Source organism: Drosophila simulans, chromosome 3R, assembly GCF_016746395.2.
Source record: "Drosophila simulans strain w501 chromosome 3R, Prin_Dsim_3.1, whole genome shotgun sequence".
NCBI classification, from domain to species: Eukaryota; Metazoa; Arthropoda; class Insecta; order Diptera; family Drosophilidae; genus Drosophila; species Drosophila simulans.
In genome coordinates this window covers 24,019,678-24,041,333 of record NC_052523.2, presented here as the reverse complement: position 1 = coordinate 24,041,333, position 21,656 = coordinate 24,019,678, and the positions used below count along the sequence as shown (strand labels likewise).

The window sequence follows — 21,656 nt, the reverse complement described above, 5'->3', positions numbered from 1 at the left end:
AAAAATCTTTGAACTATGAAAAATTGATATTAGCTAAAAATACTTTCAGTCCTTGTGGCCGCCTGGCCATGTCCTTACCAGTCCTTTTGTGTGCTGTTTGCCCCTTTCTCGATTGGCCCAATACCACTGCCAAAGCCTTTCTCACAGCCAGTTGGAGTGTGTGCACAATGATTAGACGACGGGTCCGAACACTGGCCACATTGTACAATTTACTCTGATTCTTCCTGCCGACCAGGGGGACTCATCCCCCCTCTCCGCTTCCCCGGGACGTGTGGGGATACTTCCACCCACATTTTTTTTTTCGGTTTGCTTATTTTGGCTGAACTTTATTTAATAAAGCAATTTGCGCTTGGCTGACATTAGTTATTGTTTGAGCCCCAGGCCGCAGTGTCTGGCCCGGCGCAGATAATTTGTGGAGGGTTCCCTTACTTTCGTGGCCAAATGGCCAGTGGTGAGTGTGTGTGTGTGTGTTTGTGTTTGCCGACCAATTGCCACAACTTGTTAAGCAATTAAATTTAATTTGCATGATAAAAAATAAATGTAGACTGGCTGGGCGGCGTAGGGTGTATTTAAATGCGTATATATAGCTTCTGACATCTGCTGAAGTGCCACTGCCCTTGATTAATGGTGATTAATGGCCGGCAAAAGTTGACAATGTCGGGCGGCAGGTACCGTGTACTAACTACAAGAGCTGATCAATCAAGCGAACGTAGCGATTTTTGGGCACTGGGAATTGGAGGTATTTCGGCATTTTGGCAAGTCATGCCGAATCCTGGGGAATCACGCACCGCCAATCAAGTCAATTAGTTGCCGGTGGGAGATGTGCCAAAAATTTAAAGAATTTCTCACGGCATCGCGTTCGAATTGAATGCTAATCTAGCCCATACCCCTCCTCCTTTTTTGATCCCCCCTCCATGCCATTTTTTTCGCCACATTCAACGCCTCTGGTGAGGCCTGCACCTTTCTGCATAACAAATCAATGGAGGAAGCATTTTTTCACGTTGCCTGCAACGGTTTTAAGCGCACATCCGCAGCGGTAACGCCTGCGGCTCTACACTTTTCGGCTTTTTGCTTTTATTGTTGCACGGGGTGTGCGTGTGTGTGTGTGCGTTTTGCCAAACTGTCAATCAATAGAATTGTTCGCCACTTTTTTCTAGTTTTTTGTATTTGGGTTGGGTAGGCCCACCGCAAGGACGAGCCGCCAAAACGAAATCCAGATCGAGCCGAATGCAAGCGAATCGAGTCGAAAACATTGTTGCCGTTGCATGTGGCATCCATGGGCCGTCAAAGGCAACGTGCATCACGATGGGGCGATGTTATTTTTCGCTTTGTGGCTGCGCTTGGCCCGTTACGACATTTGCAAACTGCACACTGTACACCATCACCGGCAACACACACACATACACCCAATATAACCGGCCAGAGCAAAAAAGCCGAGCAAAAATGCCGAGCTGGCGGAAAAAAACTGGCCAACAAGTGCCGTTGATCTATGAGGGGTCAGGGCGGGACTGTGCTCAAGTTTAGGCTTTAAGCCGACTTTTGGCCAGGCCATTTAAGGCAGCAACAAAGAGTTCTAAACTGTGACAAAAAACGAAACCGCTTCAAGTCTTAAATGAATCGTATTTTCTTCATACAGCACATAGATTATAAAGTTGCAAATACTATGCTATGAAATTTTCACAGCAGATGCATTTAGGAAGTGGGCCCGTGTTAGATAGATTTTTCCCAAGTGTAGAAGTGCAGTATCTTACAGCTCTTCGAGCCATCAAACTGCTCGTTAACGCTCCGGCAAAGGAGCCAGCCACTGATAGAGACGGAAAGTGAGATGGAGGCAGCCGGACGAAGGAGAGTCGAGGAGGCAGGAAGGATCCCTCCTTGAGGCCGCAGGCTGCGTTCTGCATGCGGCTTTGATTTTTGTCTTTGTTCACGTTTTTGGCCATGTACGTTGTGTGTTGGCCCGAAAGGCAAAATCAATATATCCCAGTGGCTTGACGGTATTTCCCTCTTTATTTTCGTTTTTTTTTTGGTTTGGGTTCTTTTTCGGTTTTTGGTGTGTGTTTTCGGCCGTGATTTGCCTGCGCCTTGGCTTTTAGCCTGCCTCTTTGCCTCGGTCGGAAGTTGGCCGTCTGTTGGTTGGTTTTCTCGGCATGCAGGCATTTATTCAGGCACTCCAATAACCAATCCCCAGCCCCTTGCAATTGGCCACCCCCTTCCCCTCCTCTCCAATAACCCCATCATACTACAGCTGACTGGGCTTTGTGTGAATCGGCCGTGATTATGTCTAATAGCTGTCCAAGTCGATCGATGTTCCGTTCCGTGTGCCTGACAGTCGGGCTGAGCAAAAGCACTGGGTGTGTGCACATGGCCTTCAGCTATCCTTGACTCACAATCGTAATCGCAGTGTAACTCCATTCGATCTCTGGCACTCTGATGCATAATAAATGAGCCAGCCGCACTTTCGCCTAATCATATAATAATAACTTAAGTAATGGCCAGCATAAATAAATGAATCACTAATGAGCTGAAACTGTTTCCTTTTTGGCAGCCGCAGAAACGAGCTGCGACGCACTAAAAATGCGCCATTTACGGCAATCAAAATGATTAAGTGCGTTCCGGGTGTAGCATTGCTAAAGTTGCGTATACGACGCGTTGCCATTGGCCCAACCCGGCCATAAACGCCTGCCCAAAAGAAATGGGGCGGCGTGCGAAGAATTATGTTTCGCCATCGGGTCGACGCTTAAAGCAATTTAAAGCGCTCCACGTCGGACGCAATTTTGTTAATATTTCCGAGGAGGCGGCCAACAAAAAAAAAAAAAACAAAGAAAGAAGTTAAAAATACGCTTTAACTGCTACAACAAGTCCCCGGGGAGTGATTAAAATATAATAAATTTCACTTGAAAAACGAACCAAGACAGAAGCGGCATAAACCGAAAGGAGATTAAGTGGTTGGCCAGCATAAAAACCGCACATGCAAACCCACTGCCAGCCACACCCCCAACCCATATGGACATGGACTCCGGCGTAGTCGTTGGTCCGTAGTCGGTAGTCCGTATTCTGTAGTCCGTGTCCGGATTCGGGGTTTTTTGGGTCCGACCAGCGGAGCCCACAAAAGTGTGAACATAATTTAACATGCAGCGGCGCGCCAGTTTTTGGGTTTTTCGGTTTAGACAATGTTCAAGGATTGCCTCGTTTCTTTTCAGTGGAGGCGCCCCCTCTGTTTTTAGGCCTTCCCAGTGCTCCATCCACAATCCGAACGACGCCTCTGTCCGTCAGTTTTGCCGGCGCTTTGAGCCGGGCGTTTGAGTGTTTTGAAGCCTTATGTGAATTTGATTTGCGGCATTTTAATTTATGAACATGTGAAAGAGCCGCCGTCGAGTTACCAAACATTTTGCCAAAACATTTCCTGAAACAAGTTGCGGTTACAGAGGGTAGAGGGGAGCCTTTTCCGCCGGGTCCAAAGCCCCTCCCCCCTCCCAGCCAGTCGGACAGACAGTGGGGCTTTTCCATGGAGCAGCCCCAGCTGACGGAGTCGCTTTTTGTGCTGAATGCCAAATCAAGCAGCTGCCTTATGTGCTTTAATTTTCCCTTTTTTTCTCCATCTTTTCATTTGACTACCCGACTTGAGCAATTTTCGGTATTTTTTTTTTTTGTTTCTCTTTATTTTATTTTTATTTTCACTTTTTTTTTTATTTTTTGGTTTATTTATCCAGAATCCAGGCAGTGTGTCTATGGATGTGGGCGTTTCGTCGGGTTATCAGTGCTCGCATAAATCTTTTATCAACCAGTCGCAGCTGTGTGGCAACGAGGGGGATTTTTGGGGGCTCTGTGCCCCCTGTTGCTGCTTCCTAATGAATACGCACAAAGTTGCTAATGAAGCTGCGGAGTGGGAAGACGCAGAAGTTGGGCATACGAATATGAATGCATATACATACATATGTACATACCTACATAAAGCCAGATAGATACATCGGGGGCGTGTTCCAGGCCTTATAGCTGATCTCATGCATATGCGACAGATAGAATAATTATACACTAGGGGCTGAAATGGGATTAGAATGGGCCAGGCACCTCCAGATGGAGCTGTGGGTTTCAGGCTGTGGGCTGTGGGAGTGCAAACTTTGTCTTCAATGTCTTAAGTGTGGCCTGCTAAAAAATGCTAATGCGATAAATCCACACACACGACATTAAATAAACCAAATGTATCTTTTGGTATACAACAAATATTAAAGTCTAGCCAACATTTTTGGAACTTAAATATGAACATCTGTTATTCCATAACTCTATTTATTGAAGCTTGCAAATGTAGTTATATAGTGTCTTAAATTTAATTGCAGAAATCCTGGTTTTGTGTATACATATTTCATGTTGAGCAGAAAAAGTCTTAAATGCTTACATAAAAACAATGAAATAAAAAAATATATTACATGGATGGATTATTACTTCTCTTTGTACATATATTTTATTTTATAATAACATTCATCAGTTCGGACATTTGTTTCTCAAACTTGTTTAGCCATTCGGCTACATTGCTTTGCTGTAGCCGAAACTTAACTTAATTGAGAACCATTTGACCAAGTTTTTTACTTTCTCAACTTGCTGCTGCATAATTGCTTGGCTAGGTGAATTGATTTCGTTTTTGTTCTGCTATTTTTTATTAAACTTTGTGCCTGCTTATGGGCAGCGATTACCCTCAAGGCTGCAAAAGGGGAAGCCGCAGGAAATAAAGGCGAGCGCAAGTAGCTGGGCCAGAATGCTTATTGTGTGGCCGTTACTGAGTCCGAGGAAAGTCAGGTCCTTGCTGCAGGCAAAAGGGTCGATGAGAGGTAGGTGAAAGCCAGCTAATGGTAAATAACGATAAATAGGAAAAAAGAAGAGTGGAAAGTGCCTTCGGCCGGAGGCAAAGTCAATGACGCACTCTGGGCACTTCAAGGCAGCAGCCTCATTGGTAGCTAGTAGCTACAACAAAAGCAAATTCTAGTGTGCTTAAAGCGTAAAATTGTTTGTTATAAAATTCAATTGCAGCTGCATTTTCCTTGTGCTGCAGCTTGCTCATGGCCAAATGCAATCAGCTGCATAAGAAATGCCAAAAGCTGCAACTGAAACAGCGCACGAAAAAAAGAAAAGTTTCCAAGTTGAGTTGGCTACTTTTGTCTTGAACTGAGATTTGCCAAAGTATAAACTATAAATATATCGGAGCCTTGGAAAAAAACTTATGCACTTCTTTTTTCTGCATATCAAATGCTAAACTGCAATGAACAGCAGCACAATATGAAATAAGCATAGCGCACTTTCTGGGAAAATTCTAGCTTAAATTGTGAGATCTCATCTTAGCAAGGATTGTGTCTGCTTTAAATGCGTTATTTAAATTAAATTTCATAGTTGAAATAACTGGAAAGTTGATAACCCATTTAAAACATTCAATTACTCGCAAGGTGTCCAAAAGTATGCGGTGAAAAAAGGAATATGCCACTTTGATGGAAGACAGTAGAGCAAACTAGTTATTTCTACTGCCCCTTTATTAGGGTTATGAATCTGAATATTGAGGGTTCTACGACCAAATTCTTCCCTCTGAATATGTTATGGCAATCCGCAGAAGGAATGTGAGTGAGTTCCATCAGCGACTCATGTGGCATATTACCTTTAATGGGGACTACTTTGAGGTTGCTTCCACCGGGGTTGGGCTGAGACACACACGCAATCCACTCGAAGCCCACCCGCTGGCGTCATAAAAGTGCGTAACAAGCGGCAACAGGTTGCCAGGCTGCTTCGTCCTTCGTCCTCGCAACAAATTGCGCATATCAAATTTACGGAATTGTCGCAGCTCTTCCACCTCTTCTGCTGCTGGAATTCCCGCCAAGCCTTGGCAAACTAATAGATTTCGTTGCCTTGGCACTGGGGCACACACACTCGACTTTATGGCCAAAGTGTTGGGTAATGGGCTCAAATGGTAGGCGTTGTCAATGGATCTCGTCTATAGGCAGCTAATGCCGCATTTCAGGGCTCGTTGTCTATACATTTCTTTTTTTTTATAAGCGTTTCGCGTGACAGCGCCTGCATTTACATATCCTCGACATTAGAGCCGCCATATTAATGATTTTATAGTGTAATAACGCGTTATCACGCCGTCACTCACACTCGCCAGGCGCATAGATATGGCTAATTCATTTGTTACTAGCTGTTTGCTTTTATTTTTGCGTATTTTTGTTTTTATTTTTTCATATTTTCCAACAGCTCCATTTTGACAGTTTGCATTTTGATTGAGTTGTTTTCACATAATTCATGAGGACAGGCCAACGGAGCGTGTTTGCAAAATGCAAAACGATATGGATGTGGATATGGATTTGGTATGTGGCCTCGTTGTGGATTTCTGTCCATGTCTGGGCATTAATAAACATTTGATTTGTGATTTGTTGCGCTGCATTATGCAAATTGTTGTCGTGCATAAATTGCGCAAATTATATTCTGTCTGCCGACTTAATTAAATGACAAATTCAGTTTTTTCGGCAAAGAAAACAAAGGACGGCTATGAAATGCAATGGAGCTCCAATAAAGGCGAAAACTGGACGTACTTTAATAAATCAATACAAAGTTAATATCTGGAATATTTATAAATACTCGCCGAACAGTTGTGAGAACACTTTCAGCCGTTGTTAATTGCAAATCGAATGGTCGTGGAATATATTCACATCATTTAAATATTTGGAACAATCAGCTAATTACGCGTGTGTTCTATATATATACATATCTGCGTTTGATTTCAGATTAAATGCCAAAATACTTTTTTGTGTAATAAATTGTCTTAATTACTGATCCGCCTGGAATAGTTTGTTAATTACTGCCGTGTACTAGACATAAAAGCTATTTATAAACATATTTATCTTAATTTTTTTATCTAGTCAAATAACTATTGTTGTTGATTTACCCCGTTGTCATGACATTTGTTTAAATCATCATTAAATCAGCTTTCTAATTGCACTTTTGAATTGAAGGTTATACATTCTTTGTGCGTCCTGTCTTCGCAGCGAATTTCTTGGAAGGAGAGAAGAACTAGTTTGTGGAAAAGATAAACATCCTTTCATCGCATCCCTATCGCCATTCAATGGGCTCCAGGTCCACTTTCTCCTCCATTGCGGCGTTGCCTGGCTACGATTGTCTGGATTGTTGCCTAATTCTTTTGGCTCTATTCAGTTGAGTCTGCTAATTGCTATAACTTCCACTTTCTGTCCGCTGCCCTGTCTGTGTGTGTATCTGTGTGTAGAGAGTATCTATGTGTTGATTGCGCTGAAATAAATGAGTTTTCATGCTAACCGAGCAAAAGTTGTGCCAATTATAGTGGCTCAAGGCCCGAGGCTGAGCTTCCCGGTATCGGGTTGAGTTAGCGGAAGGAGCAGCAGGATGAGGATACAACTCTCGCCGCTCGAAAAGTTTTCGCTTTTGTCTAATTTATATAATGCCATTGCCATTTAGCATAAGAAGCGAGTGAATTGCTTTACAAATTGAATGCAAATTTCCTCCTCTTCATTATACGTAATCATTCAGGCAAAACAAGCAAAAATTCCCCAATCCCAAATAAGACACGGCTTGTGGCACAGATTTTCGGCTTGCAAAGCTGTACTTGCAATTTTGATGCATGCATTTTGTGATTCGCAATGCGCGATTCGCGATTTTAGCATTAGTAAGACAGAGCTTGGTTCGGTTGGGCTGCGGGATTATTACGAAACATTTCTCGCTTTTAATCAGAATCTCGGCTGGCAGGATGATAAATGTTCGCTGGCACCCGGGGAAATCCAGGTCGGGGTCGAGGTAAAGAAATATTCATAATTCAATGTTTAAACCGCAATTCATGCTCTGTTTTTTGGCATCCCCCTTACACTTTTCCACCGGTTTAGTATGACTCTCGGTTTGGGGTTTCCTCCTTTTTTTTTTTTGCTTGGCAGCCATTCACATTAATATCGCTCTGCAGCTGGTGGCAATGGTGGTGTTGGTGGCGATGGAGCTGCTGTGCAGCTTACCTGGGGTAAACCTTAAAAACGCTTTTGCATTTTCATAAATGTTTGGCTTTTGCTGAAAATACTCTGCACTTCGCGCTCGCCCCTTGACAGGCGAGTTGATCTGCATATTTCAGTTCAGTGCAGTTTTGTTTTCCGCGCTGCGGCTCTGCTCCTTCTACAGCTCCAGCAGGACATCCATCCTTTATCCTTCGCTGCAATAAAATTGAAATTAATTTTTAGTGACTGCGGACGATGGTCGGTGCTCCAGCATAGCGTGGTTCTTTCGCAATTGAATCGCAATTCTTCTTGACACCAAATATGAAATACAGGGTTGTGAATCCATTCATAGCCATGCCCATCACTTGCACACTCGCACTCAATTATTTATTTAATAATTGTACCTGATATTTAACCCCTTTGTCGTTTTTAGGCCACATGCCCTTGTCGTCGCATCGATTGGAATTAAAACGGACGTCAGGCAAAACAAAAAGCCATCAGGTAATTGAATTTTCGTTAATTTATTTACTTTTTACTATCAATTATTACACGCGAACATTTTCGACATCCGAAATGGGGGACATAATGAGGAGTTTTGCACTTAATATATTCGCCGAATTAAAAGAGCATATTTTCGGTTTTAATATACCACAACTATATGTGTTAATATCTAGATACATATATGTACGCACATTTGTGTCTCTGACGTTTGTGACTGACAAATAGGAGGTCGGGAATATTAACATGCTGCCATATTAAGTGTCTGCAAATCCATCCGTGTGTGTTTGTACAAAAGTGAATATTCATGTCAATGTCTGGTTTGTCATTGAGCCGATGCCAAATGGATGCTGAGCGAGCTGTCAGCTTACAAGGAAATACCATTTAATAAACTCATAAAATTCGATATGAAAACTGCAAAACTCCTTCTGCCCGGAAACTAATTGAATGATGGACTACCGACAAAATCAAAATCAATATCGAATGCCCCTTGGCATGGGTTTACCTACATCTGTGCATGGAAAGTCATTTTTTCGCAATTAGCTCAATTAGCTGGCCACAAAACTTGGCCAACACACCAAACCCTTCGACTTGGGCTTTGAAGTGCTTAGTCCTCTGACTTATAAATGGCATTTTGCTCGGCCAGCAGCTCTTGGACACTTGCCATTATTCATGGGGTCAGGAAATTGAAATGTTATGTGGCCTCTAAAGTATGCCCGAAAATACCCCAAAAACGTGCTGGCCAAAAAGCGTTGAGGACTGGCCCAAATAAATTGCCAAAAGTGTCGTTTATCTTGGAAAACTGGTTTAGCGTCGTGGCCCGAACTCTCCCCTCGTCCACGCAGCTTTTTAGTGTAGAATGCTCAGATTTTTGGCTTTAATTAGGAGCATCTGGTGAGAGCACAGCTATCGCTAAAGTTTGGCCAAGTTTTCATCTCGTGTTTGCACTTTTGACCAAAAAAGGTCGTGAGCTTGCTTGATTGGCCAGTTGTTATTTCGCTGCTAATTGAAAACGTTTCTTCGGAAAGCTAATTATGATGGCCGTTTAGCTTTTGATCTACTGTCAAATGCGCTTATCGCATCATAACTAACACACTAAAGAAGAAAAATCGAATGCCAACATCTGGTCAAGTGCACTTCCACTCGATTTAAGCCGAATTGGAGCAGGCAGCGGCTTTCGATTGTCCGGCAATTAATAAAATCTATGCAAATATTTCTCTCCTTTGTCCAAGACACTCGAACAACAATCGGGCAAACACAATCAATCAATCAATGAATCAATCAATCCATCGATCAAGTGGGAGCGGCGGCAGCAGAAATGAAATTTGGTCAAACACAAACAAGCCGGAAAACGTTGCTAAAGTGCAATTAAGGTTGAAAACTCAAGAGACGCTTAGAGAACACAGCAATTGAAAGTGGAGTCCAATTACTCGACGATGGAAAAAAGACTCACCCGACAATGTAAACTCCAATTCGCAATTGTATGAAATGCGATCCGATGCTTTAGACTGGCAAAATAAAAAAGGGGGGAAAACTCTATGCACTCGGGTACATTGACTCCATTGTGGGGGGTGGTGGAAAGGGGGAAAAGTGTGTATATAGAGCACAATGCTAATGAATTCAAAAGAACGCTACTCGGATCTCTCTGCATATATGTATTTTTGGAATCGCTCTGCTTAAGTGCCGCAATTATAATTCATGACAATCTCTTTAATTAGGAGCGCTGGAAAAGTATAAATGTTCATGGCGCAAGAAAACTAATGTCAAATGTCAGTTGCCATTTGTTCTGCTGCCCCGGGGGAAAACTATTTACCATCTTTCTCATTTATTTTCACCTTCCGTTAGCTGGTTTTCCTTTGGCCACAGGTACTACAAAAAACGCGGGGTATATGCTTTTTGTGAAGCATTTACAGTAGCTTAATCAGAACGTAAGATAAATACTATATAAATGTAATCCTATTTATTATTATTATGCATTTCTTCTCTGCATATATATATTTGTGTATATTATTAAGAAAAAGTGCTGGGTATCCTGTAGTCTTATGTAACATATATCCTTTCACCTTTCCCACGCTTTTCTCGCTCACCTTTGTTCCAATGTGTTTTACAGTTTTCCAGTTGATTTAGTGCGCCGCAATGTTTTTATTAGTTGCGAAATATTTTCAGCTTGTGTTTTTTGCACTTTTCCATTTCCCTTCCGCTTTTCCTTTTCATTGCTCGTTTTGCCATTGTCGTTTGCGGTGCAATTAGTTGTTGTTCTGTGGTTATTTATTTAATTTCTTATTTTGCCCGTATTTGTGGCAACCATTAATGCCGATTCCAGTTGGCTTGGCTCTGTTTTTTTTGTGTGCCACTGTTTCCACTAATTAAGCTTAGCATTTGACCATTAATCAAATTAGATTTGTGCGTTTTTGCCGCTCGTCTCCTGTTGCTCTCATAATTCTGGGATTCGGGGACTGCCGAATGCCAGGATGTCTGAGGAGATGTCTGAGTGGGATGGCTGACACTTAATTAAAAGATTACTTGTTAAAACTTTTGGCAGAAAACTTAATGTGAACACTGCCGCCGGAGGAGGGGTGGAGGGAGGGTTGTTACAGAGAGCGCAATGTTTGCTAAAGAACTTTAAATAAATAAAAGGAAATTGCAAAGCAAACACATTTGGGCACAAACACTCACGCAAGCACAGACTTTCACTCACTCTCGCACACTCTCTTTTGAACACTTTTGCACATTGTAGACAAAATGGCAAACGTTGAACTTTGATGATTTATAGCCGGAGCATGGGGTACATACAAATATAGTGTAACATATATACATATATGTATAGCTATGCTCAACAGCATTCTTTGTAGCCACTCAAACTCCGACTTCGCACACAAACACTAAACTCTCAGTTAGCTACACTCTGCTACAGAGTTTCGCATTTAATTTACTACGTGTCACGCATACGCTTGCAACTTGACAAATACATGTAGTGGGCGGAGAAGTGGAAAAGCTGTGGCGGAAAAATCTGGAAAAATCCCACTACATTCGCACAGAAGTCGTCGAGTTGTTGACTAGGTAAGATGCTCGATTACAACCAACTCTGCGGCTTTATTTGAAGTCTTTGATTATGTTTTGAGAGTGAGCCGCAAATTACGGTAAACACAAACAAGCCTTTGGTCTTCACTTCCGGTTCCGGCCCCCTGCCTTTAATGCACTTTACAGGCACTCCAAAAGTTGCTCCTGCACGTTCTTTTGAAACCCTTTTTTGGGGTCGTCTGGTTGGAGGGGGGGGGGGGGGGGCAAACACAAAATTCCAAAGTTTAATTTAACGTTAATAATGTTATTTGTGATTTTTTATTTATCCTTCTGCTATGCATATATGCATATATATTTTTTAATACCGTCGTGTCGCATGTGTCATTATACCAAAGAGGACACACACACACACTCACGGAAAAGAAAGAAAAAATTATGTTCACAGAGTTTTAGCTGGCTGCCAACTTTGAACTCAAAGCCACTCACACAGACTCATTTAATTATCAACTTTACTTTGTGCCCCCCGTGTGTGTATGTGTGTGTGCATGTTTGAGTGTGTGGATTTAATTGGTTTTTGATAAAAGTCACCTAAGCATGTTAATTAATGTGGCTTTGACTTTGAATGCATTTAGCTCTGGAATGCAGGTGGCATGGGTATTAACTTCTGTTCAGCTCAAATTCGCTCGTGTTCCTACTTTTTACCCCCTTGCCCCCCCGCTCATCCTCTTGAGAATCCAGGACATCTAATCGGATACGAGCAACGGCAAACAACGGGAAGTGTACAAATATTTTTATTTTCCAGTTCTCAAGCGCAAACATACGGCAAAAAGTTTTCCCGCTTTCTCACACCCCAGCTCGTGCTTGCTACTCAGCTCAACTTAAATAAATAAATTGTTTGGCTGCATCAAGGATACGTATACGCAGTGTGGCAGCATGTCAACACAATAAATGCGAATGAAAATTGCAGCAAAGTTTTGCTATTTTTGGCACATGATTCCCGACAGGAAGCGGTGGTCTTTGGGGTGTTGCGGGGCGGGGGGCAGGGTGGGTGCTGTGTAATGCACAAAAAATAAGACCCCCGTGACCAAGTTGCACCACTGAAACAGCAACTGCAAAATAATTAAATTCCAACAAGCAAGTTATAGACCCAAGACTTTTTGCCTGGTTCTTGTTGTGTCTTACGACTCTAATTTCATGCAAAATGCTCTGAGCCTCTCGACCTTTTATCCATGGGCGTAAATCGGATTTTTCAAAAGGGGATTACCATATATGCTATATTTAATTGTTGTTATTATATAGAATAAAGCTGACTAATTCCTTTTCTCCTTAATTTGAAAGAAGGCAACTTTGCATACGCGCAATTCGTTCGAAAAAGGCACATTCAGAAGTTAAGAACTTTTGTATCTCGTTGAGGACTAAAGAACCCCATTTCGCACGCCACTGGAGGACGTGTTCTTGAAGGCACTGAAAGTTATGCCCCCAACTTATTGCCGCTTTCCGCATTGCTTTTGTTTCGCCAGCGAGCCTTGTGTTTGTAGTTCGGTTGGGTTTCTTACGGCTTACGGCTTGTCAGTGGCTCAGTGGCTCGGTGGCTCAGTGGCTCAGTGGAGCACTGCTGGGAATCATTTCGTTTGGCCCTGCTCCTGCTGCTGCAGTTTTCTTGCGCATGCCGGAAGGAAATGAGCAAAAATGACAAAGTTAACGGATGTGCACAAAACACAACGCACTCCGACTCACACACACACACATCCATACACTCGCTCATTGCCACTCCGCCCACCAATATACCGTCCTTCCTATTTCGTCCTTTTGCTTCGTCCTTTCCTCCGGCGCTTGTCCTGCTTTGGGCCTGCCCAATGCACTTGCACAGGATCAGGATATGTGTGCGGAAAGTACGACAATTTTACATGCATTTGATTTATGTTTCGCCAGCTCTCTGACTCTTGCAACTTTTGCCATGCCACACCGCCCTTGTCATTGGTCCAACTCCCCTGTTGCAAAAGGCCCCCTCCTTTCCACTGCCCCACAAGTAAGCAAATCATAGCCTACATTTCCGCTGTTGTTTATTCGAGAACATTTCTCTTTCTCCTGCTTCTGCTGCTGCCGGCTCCTTTTTGGCCGCTTTGGGGAGTTCACTTCACTTCGCATCGCATCTCGGTCTCTATCTCGAGTCGAAAGTTTTTTGTCTTTGCAACATTTTTCCATAAATTTCACCGAAAAGGCGAAACGTTGTCATGTTTGGCTAATATGCAATTGTCGCAACAAAGCTGCCAAAATTTATGCCACTCGGGAGAGTTGTCCGCCCATCCAGCAATTGACTTGCTAAAGTATCGATCACTTTTTCGCCCTAAGAAATTAAGAGTTTTTTCCTCAATCAAAATGCTTAACCAAACCTAGTTTTGTTTATATAGAAAAGGGGCGGCCGACAATTGGGGCTGAGCACCTTTTGAAAAGCGAACAAATTAAATTATATTATATTTGCCGCCCCCTTTTTTCCGCTTGTTTTGTGTTCGGTTTGCTTTCGTTTGTTTTTTGTCCCCTTATGTTGGTTCACGTTTTGAAATTTTCATTTATCAACGGCATTTCCATTGCTCGATCCCAGTCGGCGTTCCGAAACGAAACCCCAATGCTTCCCGTACCTTCTAACTGCCTGCCCCACGGCCATCCCGTGTCAACAGGCAATTATTATAAAAGCCTGGAGTGGGTCGACGACGCTAGCCGGTTATGGGACTACTCTTGGCCACTTGGGCACTTGGGCCCGAGTTCCGTGGGTCCGGCTCGGCTCGGGTCCGGTCAGGTACTACGCTAAATGCTTTGCCACTGAAAAATGTGGCTTTAAATTGCATGAAATCATCGCCACATTCCACAAGTAATGAAATTAGTGCAAACAAAGCAACAAATGCGTGGCGGGGCAACGACTCGGGCACTCAACAAGCGCTATCGAGGCCAATTAGATTAGCTGGGCCAAAACGAAATGAAAAAGGCTAAACATAAGAGGAACAACAGAAAACAATAAAATTTTGCTACGAGTGAAGCCATTCCACAAGTTGGTATCTTGAATAAAGCATTTACAGTAAATCAGTGTGCCCAAAGCTGCATAAGATTGTAATTTGGGGATACTGGTCACACTAACTTAATTGGGGTACCTTAGTAACTTGTACTTTGATGCTACAGTTCACGTACATTTCAAATGTAGCTAATTCAAAGCGCAATCGAAGTAGGGGAAAACGGTTTCATTTTTTCCTTCATTTGATGGCAAATTTGCTTTTACTGTCAATGCGTTGAACAAAATTTCTGGTTACCATTATGAGCTTCCCCTTTCGTTTTGTGAACTTTGTGCTGCAGTTGCTAACGGCGGTGACTATAACTGCAATCTTGCAGTGCAATGGGCGTGGTAACATATCTGCCTTTGTCCATCAGGTCCTGGAGGTTGTGGCCCTGGGTCTGCTCATCCGGATCCTATCCACGCACTGCGTCCTGGGCGAAGAGTACGGCATATCGGTGTGGATGTACACCTTCATCCTGCCCGCCATCGCCTGTCAGAGCGTGGTGCTCGTCATATTCCGGCTGTGCTGCACCACCGTGGGCCTCGATCCAATTGTGCGTACACATACATTTGTTGGGCAGGGCGGGGCTGGGCTGGGCTGAACTGGGTTGGGTTGTTCTGGTTTCGGTAGTTATTTGGCGATGATGAATGCTCAACGAGTGTGTTTTACAGGCGATGACGTTTAATTTCGCCAGCGGCTTCCTGTGCCTAGGAAGCGCACTTACCCTCCTGGTGTCCATGGTCGATCACTGCGGCAACGAGTTCGCATTCATATTCTATATGTCGAGCGCCTTTGGCGTAATCGCTGGGGTCCTGCATTTGCTGAATGCCTGCGTGTGCAACGTTTACATTCCCAGCGGCGAATGGTATTTATTGATTAATGGCATGCCGGACTTTGTCGATTGGCTCAATCAAATACTTGTCCTGAACCCGCAGGTCTTATATGAAACCTTCGAAGAGGGCAAGGAAAAATGAGCTGAAAAATCCTAGACGCAGAAGCTAGTGATGCTTGCTGGATGTTTGTGCATATCTTGAGGATATAATTTATTGGTTGTATTACTGCTTTTTTTTTACTTAGCTATCCTATATTAAATTTATAGTTGTTTCTTATAATGTTGAAATATAAAGGACTTAAGTTTCATGCACTCTGTGCTTAACGAAAATTGTAATAACATGCGATTGTTTGCTTTAATTGACAACTGGCTGTCAGTTGGCTTTAACTCAAATCGACTTTTATTCCTCCTCGAACGACTGCGACTGCCAGACAGTAAAAAGGAAAAACAGTTTAGCCGTACAAGCGCCGAATTTCCCCCAGACAAACCCCACCCCCCTCCACCGAACATAAACAGGACTCTTTGTGTCGATTGTTTGTTTGTTATTGTTATTTGTTATCGTTTCGCTGGGCGGTCGCTCTTGGCCCTTTCGTCTGGCCAGCGGTCATAATCAATAGAATTTGGCGACCTTTGCGTGTTAATGGCTTAAATGCTTAGGCCAGTGTCGAAAGCATTCACAATGCCATGGGAAACTGTTTGATTGGTATTCGGAATCGTAATGAGGGTTGTTGCTTCGGGCAATTTCTGCTGCTCAGCGAGAAATCAATAAATTGGTCTCAAAGCGCGCAAAGTCCTTTTGAGGAGCTCGATAATGGTTGCACTCGCATAATGAAGAGGATGGATATCTATGTGTATGTAGTAGTATATGTAGCAGGACTCACACTTCAATCAATGCCGCCGAGTGACAAACATGAAATTTTTTATTCGCTATGCGCATATTCATAAGCATAAGAGATTTACGTGTTGCAATGGCAATCAAATGGAGAGACAGCCACGCCCCCTCTTCCGCCCTCCTTTGGCCAACTGACAATCACTAATACAAGCAATCAAAAGGACTGCCAGCAAATGAATAGCGAACGAACTGCAACTGCTGTCATGTAAATCTTTGAGATGGGAATGCTGCTGCTGCTGCTCCTGCTGCTGATGATGATGATACTGGAATATGGGTACGGTGTCACTCAATTGCCGGCATTGCTGCTGATGAATGCAAACTAGCTGACAACTTTACACCCAGAGCGCACAGATTCAGATTCGCAATCTGATTCAGAACCATATGTATATGTATATGTAAAGAGTGTATCTCTAGAGTGACGTGGGATTGCCGGGGCTGTTCGTTTCATTTGATGACTTTGATGGGCCGGGAAAAGCGCATAAATGTTATAGCGATACAACGCACCAACGCTACCACCCCACTTACTTATCCAACCACGCCACCTGCATACCCCGGAGAATCACGGGAAATGCCGGCAAAAGATTTTACGGCGCAAGAACCATAATGAAGCCCATCGCATGCACATCCATTTGGCGCACTTAATTAAATACTTGCTCGCTTGATTAACTGCTGCGCTTCTCACCTGGCTGATTGTAGCACTTGGTGGCTTAATTAGAGTGCCGTCGGATGTCATAAATGCCGAAGCAGGTCGACATCCAGTGCGTATCCCCATCAAGGCAAGAGTATTTGTCGCATTTGGCAAGATAAAATGTTTGCTAAAACAAATGACAATGGAAGCGGTATACAAATGTAAAAATATTTGGCACTCCAAAGTGCTGCCAGACAAATACGACAAACGTTGAAGGGTCATTTACTAGGAGTGCCGGAGCAGCAACAAAAGCACTAGTTTTACAAACAATAAAACAAAAAAAAAAACGAAAACACTCCGTTGAAAAATGGCGGCAAATGCAGGCGGCTAACGAAAGCAAACGAAGGCAAACGCAGGCAGCATTACGTATACGCCGTGTGTGCCATCGTCGTCCAAACAAAGAACTGCTGGATGATGAGCAGGCAATCGGAATGAAACCAAGCACTAGAAGTGACTAACAGAGGGAGTGATTCGGGGGCAAAAGCCGGGAGATGGACTGACTGCCTGGCTGTCAGCTCAACTGGAGATGGAGATGGCGAGATGGTGAGATGGTGATGGCGATGTTGATGCGGAATGAAAAAGGGAACCCAAAGCGGCACAGAATGGGGTTGACTTCTCGCTGGCGTTGACGACAATTGCACAATTCATAATAGCCAACATGACACCACACCAGTGCACACACACATGTGTGTGTTAACCATACGAAGTGCGGAGGGGCCATTAAATAGTGGAAACTGTTGCTTGTCGGCACTGCGAAAAGTGATAACTTATATGTTTATATTTAAACAATTGAATGAGGAATTCCACTCAAACTCATTAGATCAGTGAAAGCCTACAAACTTCATAAAAATGACCTAGGTTACTGCTGATTTCTCCAAGTGTAAGCCGGTGGAATGGCACAATGTTCACTTGCTTATTCTCTCACTGCACCGAACACTTTCACTAATGTGCGGGAGTAGAGTGCGTGTGCCTGGAGATTGCATATTGCATTCCTGGGGCAACAGCACTTCCACCGGAGGGGGACCGCATCTTCACTGGACCAGGCCTAGGATAAAGGGAACATGGCCAAGTGCTGTAAATGATTGCGGTAATAAGCATTATGCACAGACTGGCATGTCAGTCATTCAGTTGGTTAGTCGGTTGGACGGACGGACGGACGGACGGACGGACGGACGGACAGGCAGTCGGAAAAACAGACAGTCGGACATACGGTTTCTCGTTTCTCGTCAGCGTCAAATTAGGTTGGACACTGGGCATTAGCCAGCTGCCTTTGGACCTTTGCTCTTTGCCCTTCGCCCTTTTCCTTTGCACAGTGACAGCAGCTCAACTATTTGCTTTGATGGCAGCTCCTACTCCTGCTCCTGCTCCTGCTCCCCGACTGGGTTTTGATTAAAATCGTAAATTGGTTTGGTCAGCGAAAGGTAAATAAATTGTGGCCGAGATTATCTTTGTTTGCCATCCTTTGAAGTGACCCACCACTTTGCCAAGCCGTGATCAAGAAAGTCAATGAAAAACCCCTTTTGTCCACGACCAAAACAAAGCACATTCACATAAAAACAGCCAACCAAGTGTCTCTAATTTGTCCTTAAGGGGTTGCGTCCAAAATAGGACTTTTACGATGATTGATGTGGGGGTGTTATTTCTCATAAATGGAGCAATTGCCAGCCGGGAAATTATAATTAATAAAAGAGGCTGACTGGCTCATTCCTTTGCCCTATTGTAATTGCTACAAATTAGTTGAGTAAAGTTGATCCACTCCACAGAAATTGCTGGCTCTGGAATGCTGACCAGTGGCACTGGGTCAGGTCCAAGGAGCAGCAAATAAAAAGGCAATAAAAAGATCGTAAAAGCGGCATTAAAACCTCCGAGCAACAACTCGAATATTAGCTTAAATGCAATACACATCAAATTACTCGTAGCAACAATAAAAGCTTACGAATGAAACAGATTTTCTGCTAGTAAAACAATAAAACCAAAAAAAGGAAGCCAAGTTCGCCAAACCGAAGAATATATAAAGACGTGTTCCTCATCGGGCTCTGGACTGCGGAATCATGGCTCTGAAAGGCTGGCAAGGATAGATGGTGTTTTAGTCAGGACACGAGCCCAAATCATCTGTGACTGGCGGCGGGAAATGTGGGACACGAGTTGCGGAGCAGCACAAATTGAGCAAAGATGAGTTTTTAATTCGATTTCCCGCACTGACTTTGGAGAAGGGATGGACTTGGGACATGTTTCCAGTTCTTTTCAATAAAGCCAATGCCCGATGTCGCCCAGAAAATGTCAAAGCAAATTTAAAAGCGACGAAATTGTCAACGGGCAACACTTTGAAATATGAGCGCCAATATATGTACAGAAATACGAAAATTGTATTTGGTAGACAGACAGACAAGTGGCATCATAAACATATCGCCTCGGCCTCATTTTGAATTCTTGGGCTCCTTCCATGTCCGAGGGTGAAATTCAATTTAATAAAAGGGAAAACAGGACGGAAAAAGGACACTGACATACATATAAACTCGTGTACAGTGGACTGTCTTCTTTTTTGGCACCGTCTCCTCTTTTCTTCTTGCTGTCCCGCGAATTTCAAGTATTCCCTCTCCTTCGTCCTGGCAAGGTCTACGGTTATGGTTACGTCGCCGTTTACGGCTACGGTTCGTGTTTGTGTTCGTGTTTGTGCTCTGCTGTGTTATTTTGCGTAAAAGTTTAGTTAACAACATTTTTTGGGCTCTGGCAGTGAACCTGGCAGAGTGGCCGGCCACACAATGACGTTAATATTGTTCGTGATGAAGCCTGAAATGGAGACACAACGCACCAACCATCTTGATGATGATGGCCGACATGATGGAGATGGGACGTGCTCCATGGACAGACTGAAACAAAATATGGCAAACTCCTAATTAAATTTCAGTTCATTTATAATGAGCGCTTGAGCTGGCAGCTGGCTGATAGACAGGCCTTTGCCAAAAACTGCCAAAAATTTGGGTAAAAGTACCTTTGAAAAAACTGAGCTGCACTGATAAAACAATATAATATAATATAGGAACATAATGTGATTATGCTTGATTTTAGTTTTGAATACTAAATTATTAGTTAGGACATTTAACTATTTTTTATAATTGATGAAAGAATTTCCCCTTTTTATTTCGAGTGTGTTTTCTAAACTTGCCGCTCTATAAGAAAGGTCTGTCAATACATTTGCCTTAATAGGACCACACATGGTAGGATTTTTAAGGGGCCGACGAGGTTGATTGCAACCGATAAACTTTGTAATTGTTTCATTTCCTGGATTTAAATTGCAAATATGAGTTTTGTGTCTTTGGCGGCCGGCGGCATACTAAATTATGCCAAATGGCGAACACGCGTTCCGGGTGTCGCCTCCCCGAAGGACCGACTTCATTACGGGTCCCCGCAAAAGGGTGCGTATGCAAGGAGGCATTGGGGGCAAATCCGGGGGCCCAACCCAAGAACACGGCGTCGCACAGTAGATTTAACCTAATTAAAAATGTTCAACAGGACACAATGCTTCGAATACAAATGAAATGCCAGGAACTGGTGGGTAGGGTGTTGGGCGTTTTTTGGGGGGCTGATTTTCCTGGGGGGTGTAGGCGGATGGTCTGGTGGGCGTGGCGTGGGATCTAAGCACCAGACAGGCTGCGCAAAATGAATGAGCTGCCGAGCAAATCTGCTGTCGTGTTTTCGCTTCCAGTGAAAGGTTGGCTGCAGGGTTACATGGCTTTGTTGCTTGTGCTTTGCTTTTGCTATGCTTTTTTCGTAGCTGCTGGCAAGACGAATGTTAATTCTATTTAAGCATATACACACACACACACACACCCATTTTTGTTGAAGACAAGCTGCCGCCTTTGGCATTCAAAGTCACTGAGATTGTCAGCGTTTTCATTTTAATTCAAACAAATGTTACTAATGTTGTCCTTGTTGTTGCTGCCGCCTTCCCAGCTCGCTTGTTGAATATTTTATCGTTTGACTTGACGCCTTGGCAACATTTGGCTCCATCATTTCAAACCCGCCGACGAAAATCCTTTCTCGTCACTCGCTAATGGGCTTACGGTCCTGACGCCAGCGGATGGCGGACTCTAGATCCCGAGTCCTGAATCCTGGCACCCAGGACTCTCCCGCTTGCAATTTGCATATTTGGCCATATTTTGATGGCTTGATTAAAATCCAGTTTGCGCGAAATATGGTCGCTCTATCTGCGGCACTGTCCATCCATCGATGGTTTAAAAATATTTATGCATCTGCAAAATGGTCTGAATTAAAAGTGTGAAAACAATAACACCGATGGGTCCACCACGGTCCACAACAACGTGCAACAACTGGCTGCGAAAATATTATCTTCATTGCTATTTGTATTATTTTTATTTCCTCTGCTACTGCGGTGCGTGATGCTTTTTTATGTTTTGATATACTTTAACCCCCCCACTGTTTTATTTATTTTCCTCCCTTTTTTGTTGTTTTTTTTTTTTGTACACCTGCGTTGTTGGAAACTTTTGCACAGGTACAGCGACAATTCTGATTTTTTTCTTTTTGGGGGTTTACTTTCTGTTTTGCGTTCTGTTATCCTTGCCTGCTTTTTCCAACATTTACTTAAACAGCGCCAGCAATTTGCACACTATTGCCATTGTCCTGGCTGCCCAGCGAAGGATATCTTTCATCTTTGGCATGAATTTAAATT

The 21,656-nt window shown here is 43.4% G+C and overlaps 2 protein-coding genes and 1 long non-coding RNA gene across 5 annotated transcripts in view; 2 read left to right on the top strand and 1 right to left on the bottom strand.

The window, feature by feature from the left end:
• LOC6729881 (leucine-rich repeats and immunoglobulin-like domains protein 1) overlaps positions 1-21,656 on the top strand; it is a 120,372-nt gene that overhangs the window by 11,558 nt on the left and 87,158 nt on the right. For both annotated transcript variants that reach the window (XM_016174548.3, XM_016174549.3), the window contains exon 2: positions 8,422-8,489. The gene's annotated coding sequence lies outside the window, so the exon portion shown is untranslated. The remainder of the gene's footprint in view (positions 1-8,421; positions 8,490-21,656) is intronic.
• Positions 3,656-11,013, bottom strand: LOC120284923. Of its 2 annotated transcripts, none has more exons than XR_006541834.1 (3): positions 10,574-11,013; positions 3,945-4,101; positions 3,656-3,876 (listed from the first exon to the last, which is right to left on the bottom strand). It is a non-coding gene; the product is annotated as an uncharacterized LOC120284923 (long non-coding RNA). The 2 variants fall into 2 exon arrangements; XR_005544140.2 differs by having other exon boundaries at positions 3,945-4,039; positions 10,574-11,012.
• Positions 14,707-15,651, top strand: LOC6729888. The gene is made up of 4 exons (XM_016174546.3): positions 14,707-14,864; positions 14,928-15,107; positions 15,226-15,419; positions 15,490-15,651. Exons 1-4 carry the CDS (start codon positions 14,814-14,816, stop codon positions 15,554-15,556), a joined length of 492 nt encoding a protein of 163 aa, XP_016036649.1. The 5' UTR covers positions 14,707-14,813; the 3' UTR covers positions 15,557-15,651.

What these genes read in the sequence shown, in the direction of transcription:
- LOC6729888 (XM_016174546.3), top strand. Translation starts at nt 14,814, where the DNA reads ATGAGCTTCCCCTTTCGTTTTGTGAACTTTGTGCTGCAGTTGCTAACG. An exon ending in CCGTGGGCCTCGATCCAATT is followed by an intron (nt 15,108 to 15,225) that starts GTGCGTACACAT and finishes TGTGTTTTACAG; the next exon opens with GCGATGACGTTTAATTTCGC. An exon ending in TACATTCCCAGCGGCGAATG is followed by an intron (nt 15,420 to 15,489) that starts GTATTTATTGAT and finishes CTGAACCCGCAG; the next exon opens with GTCTTATATGAAACCTTCGA.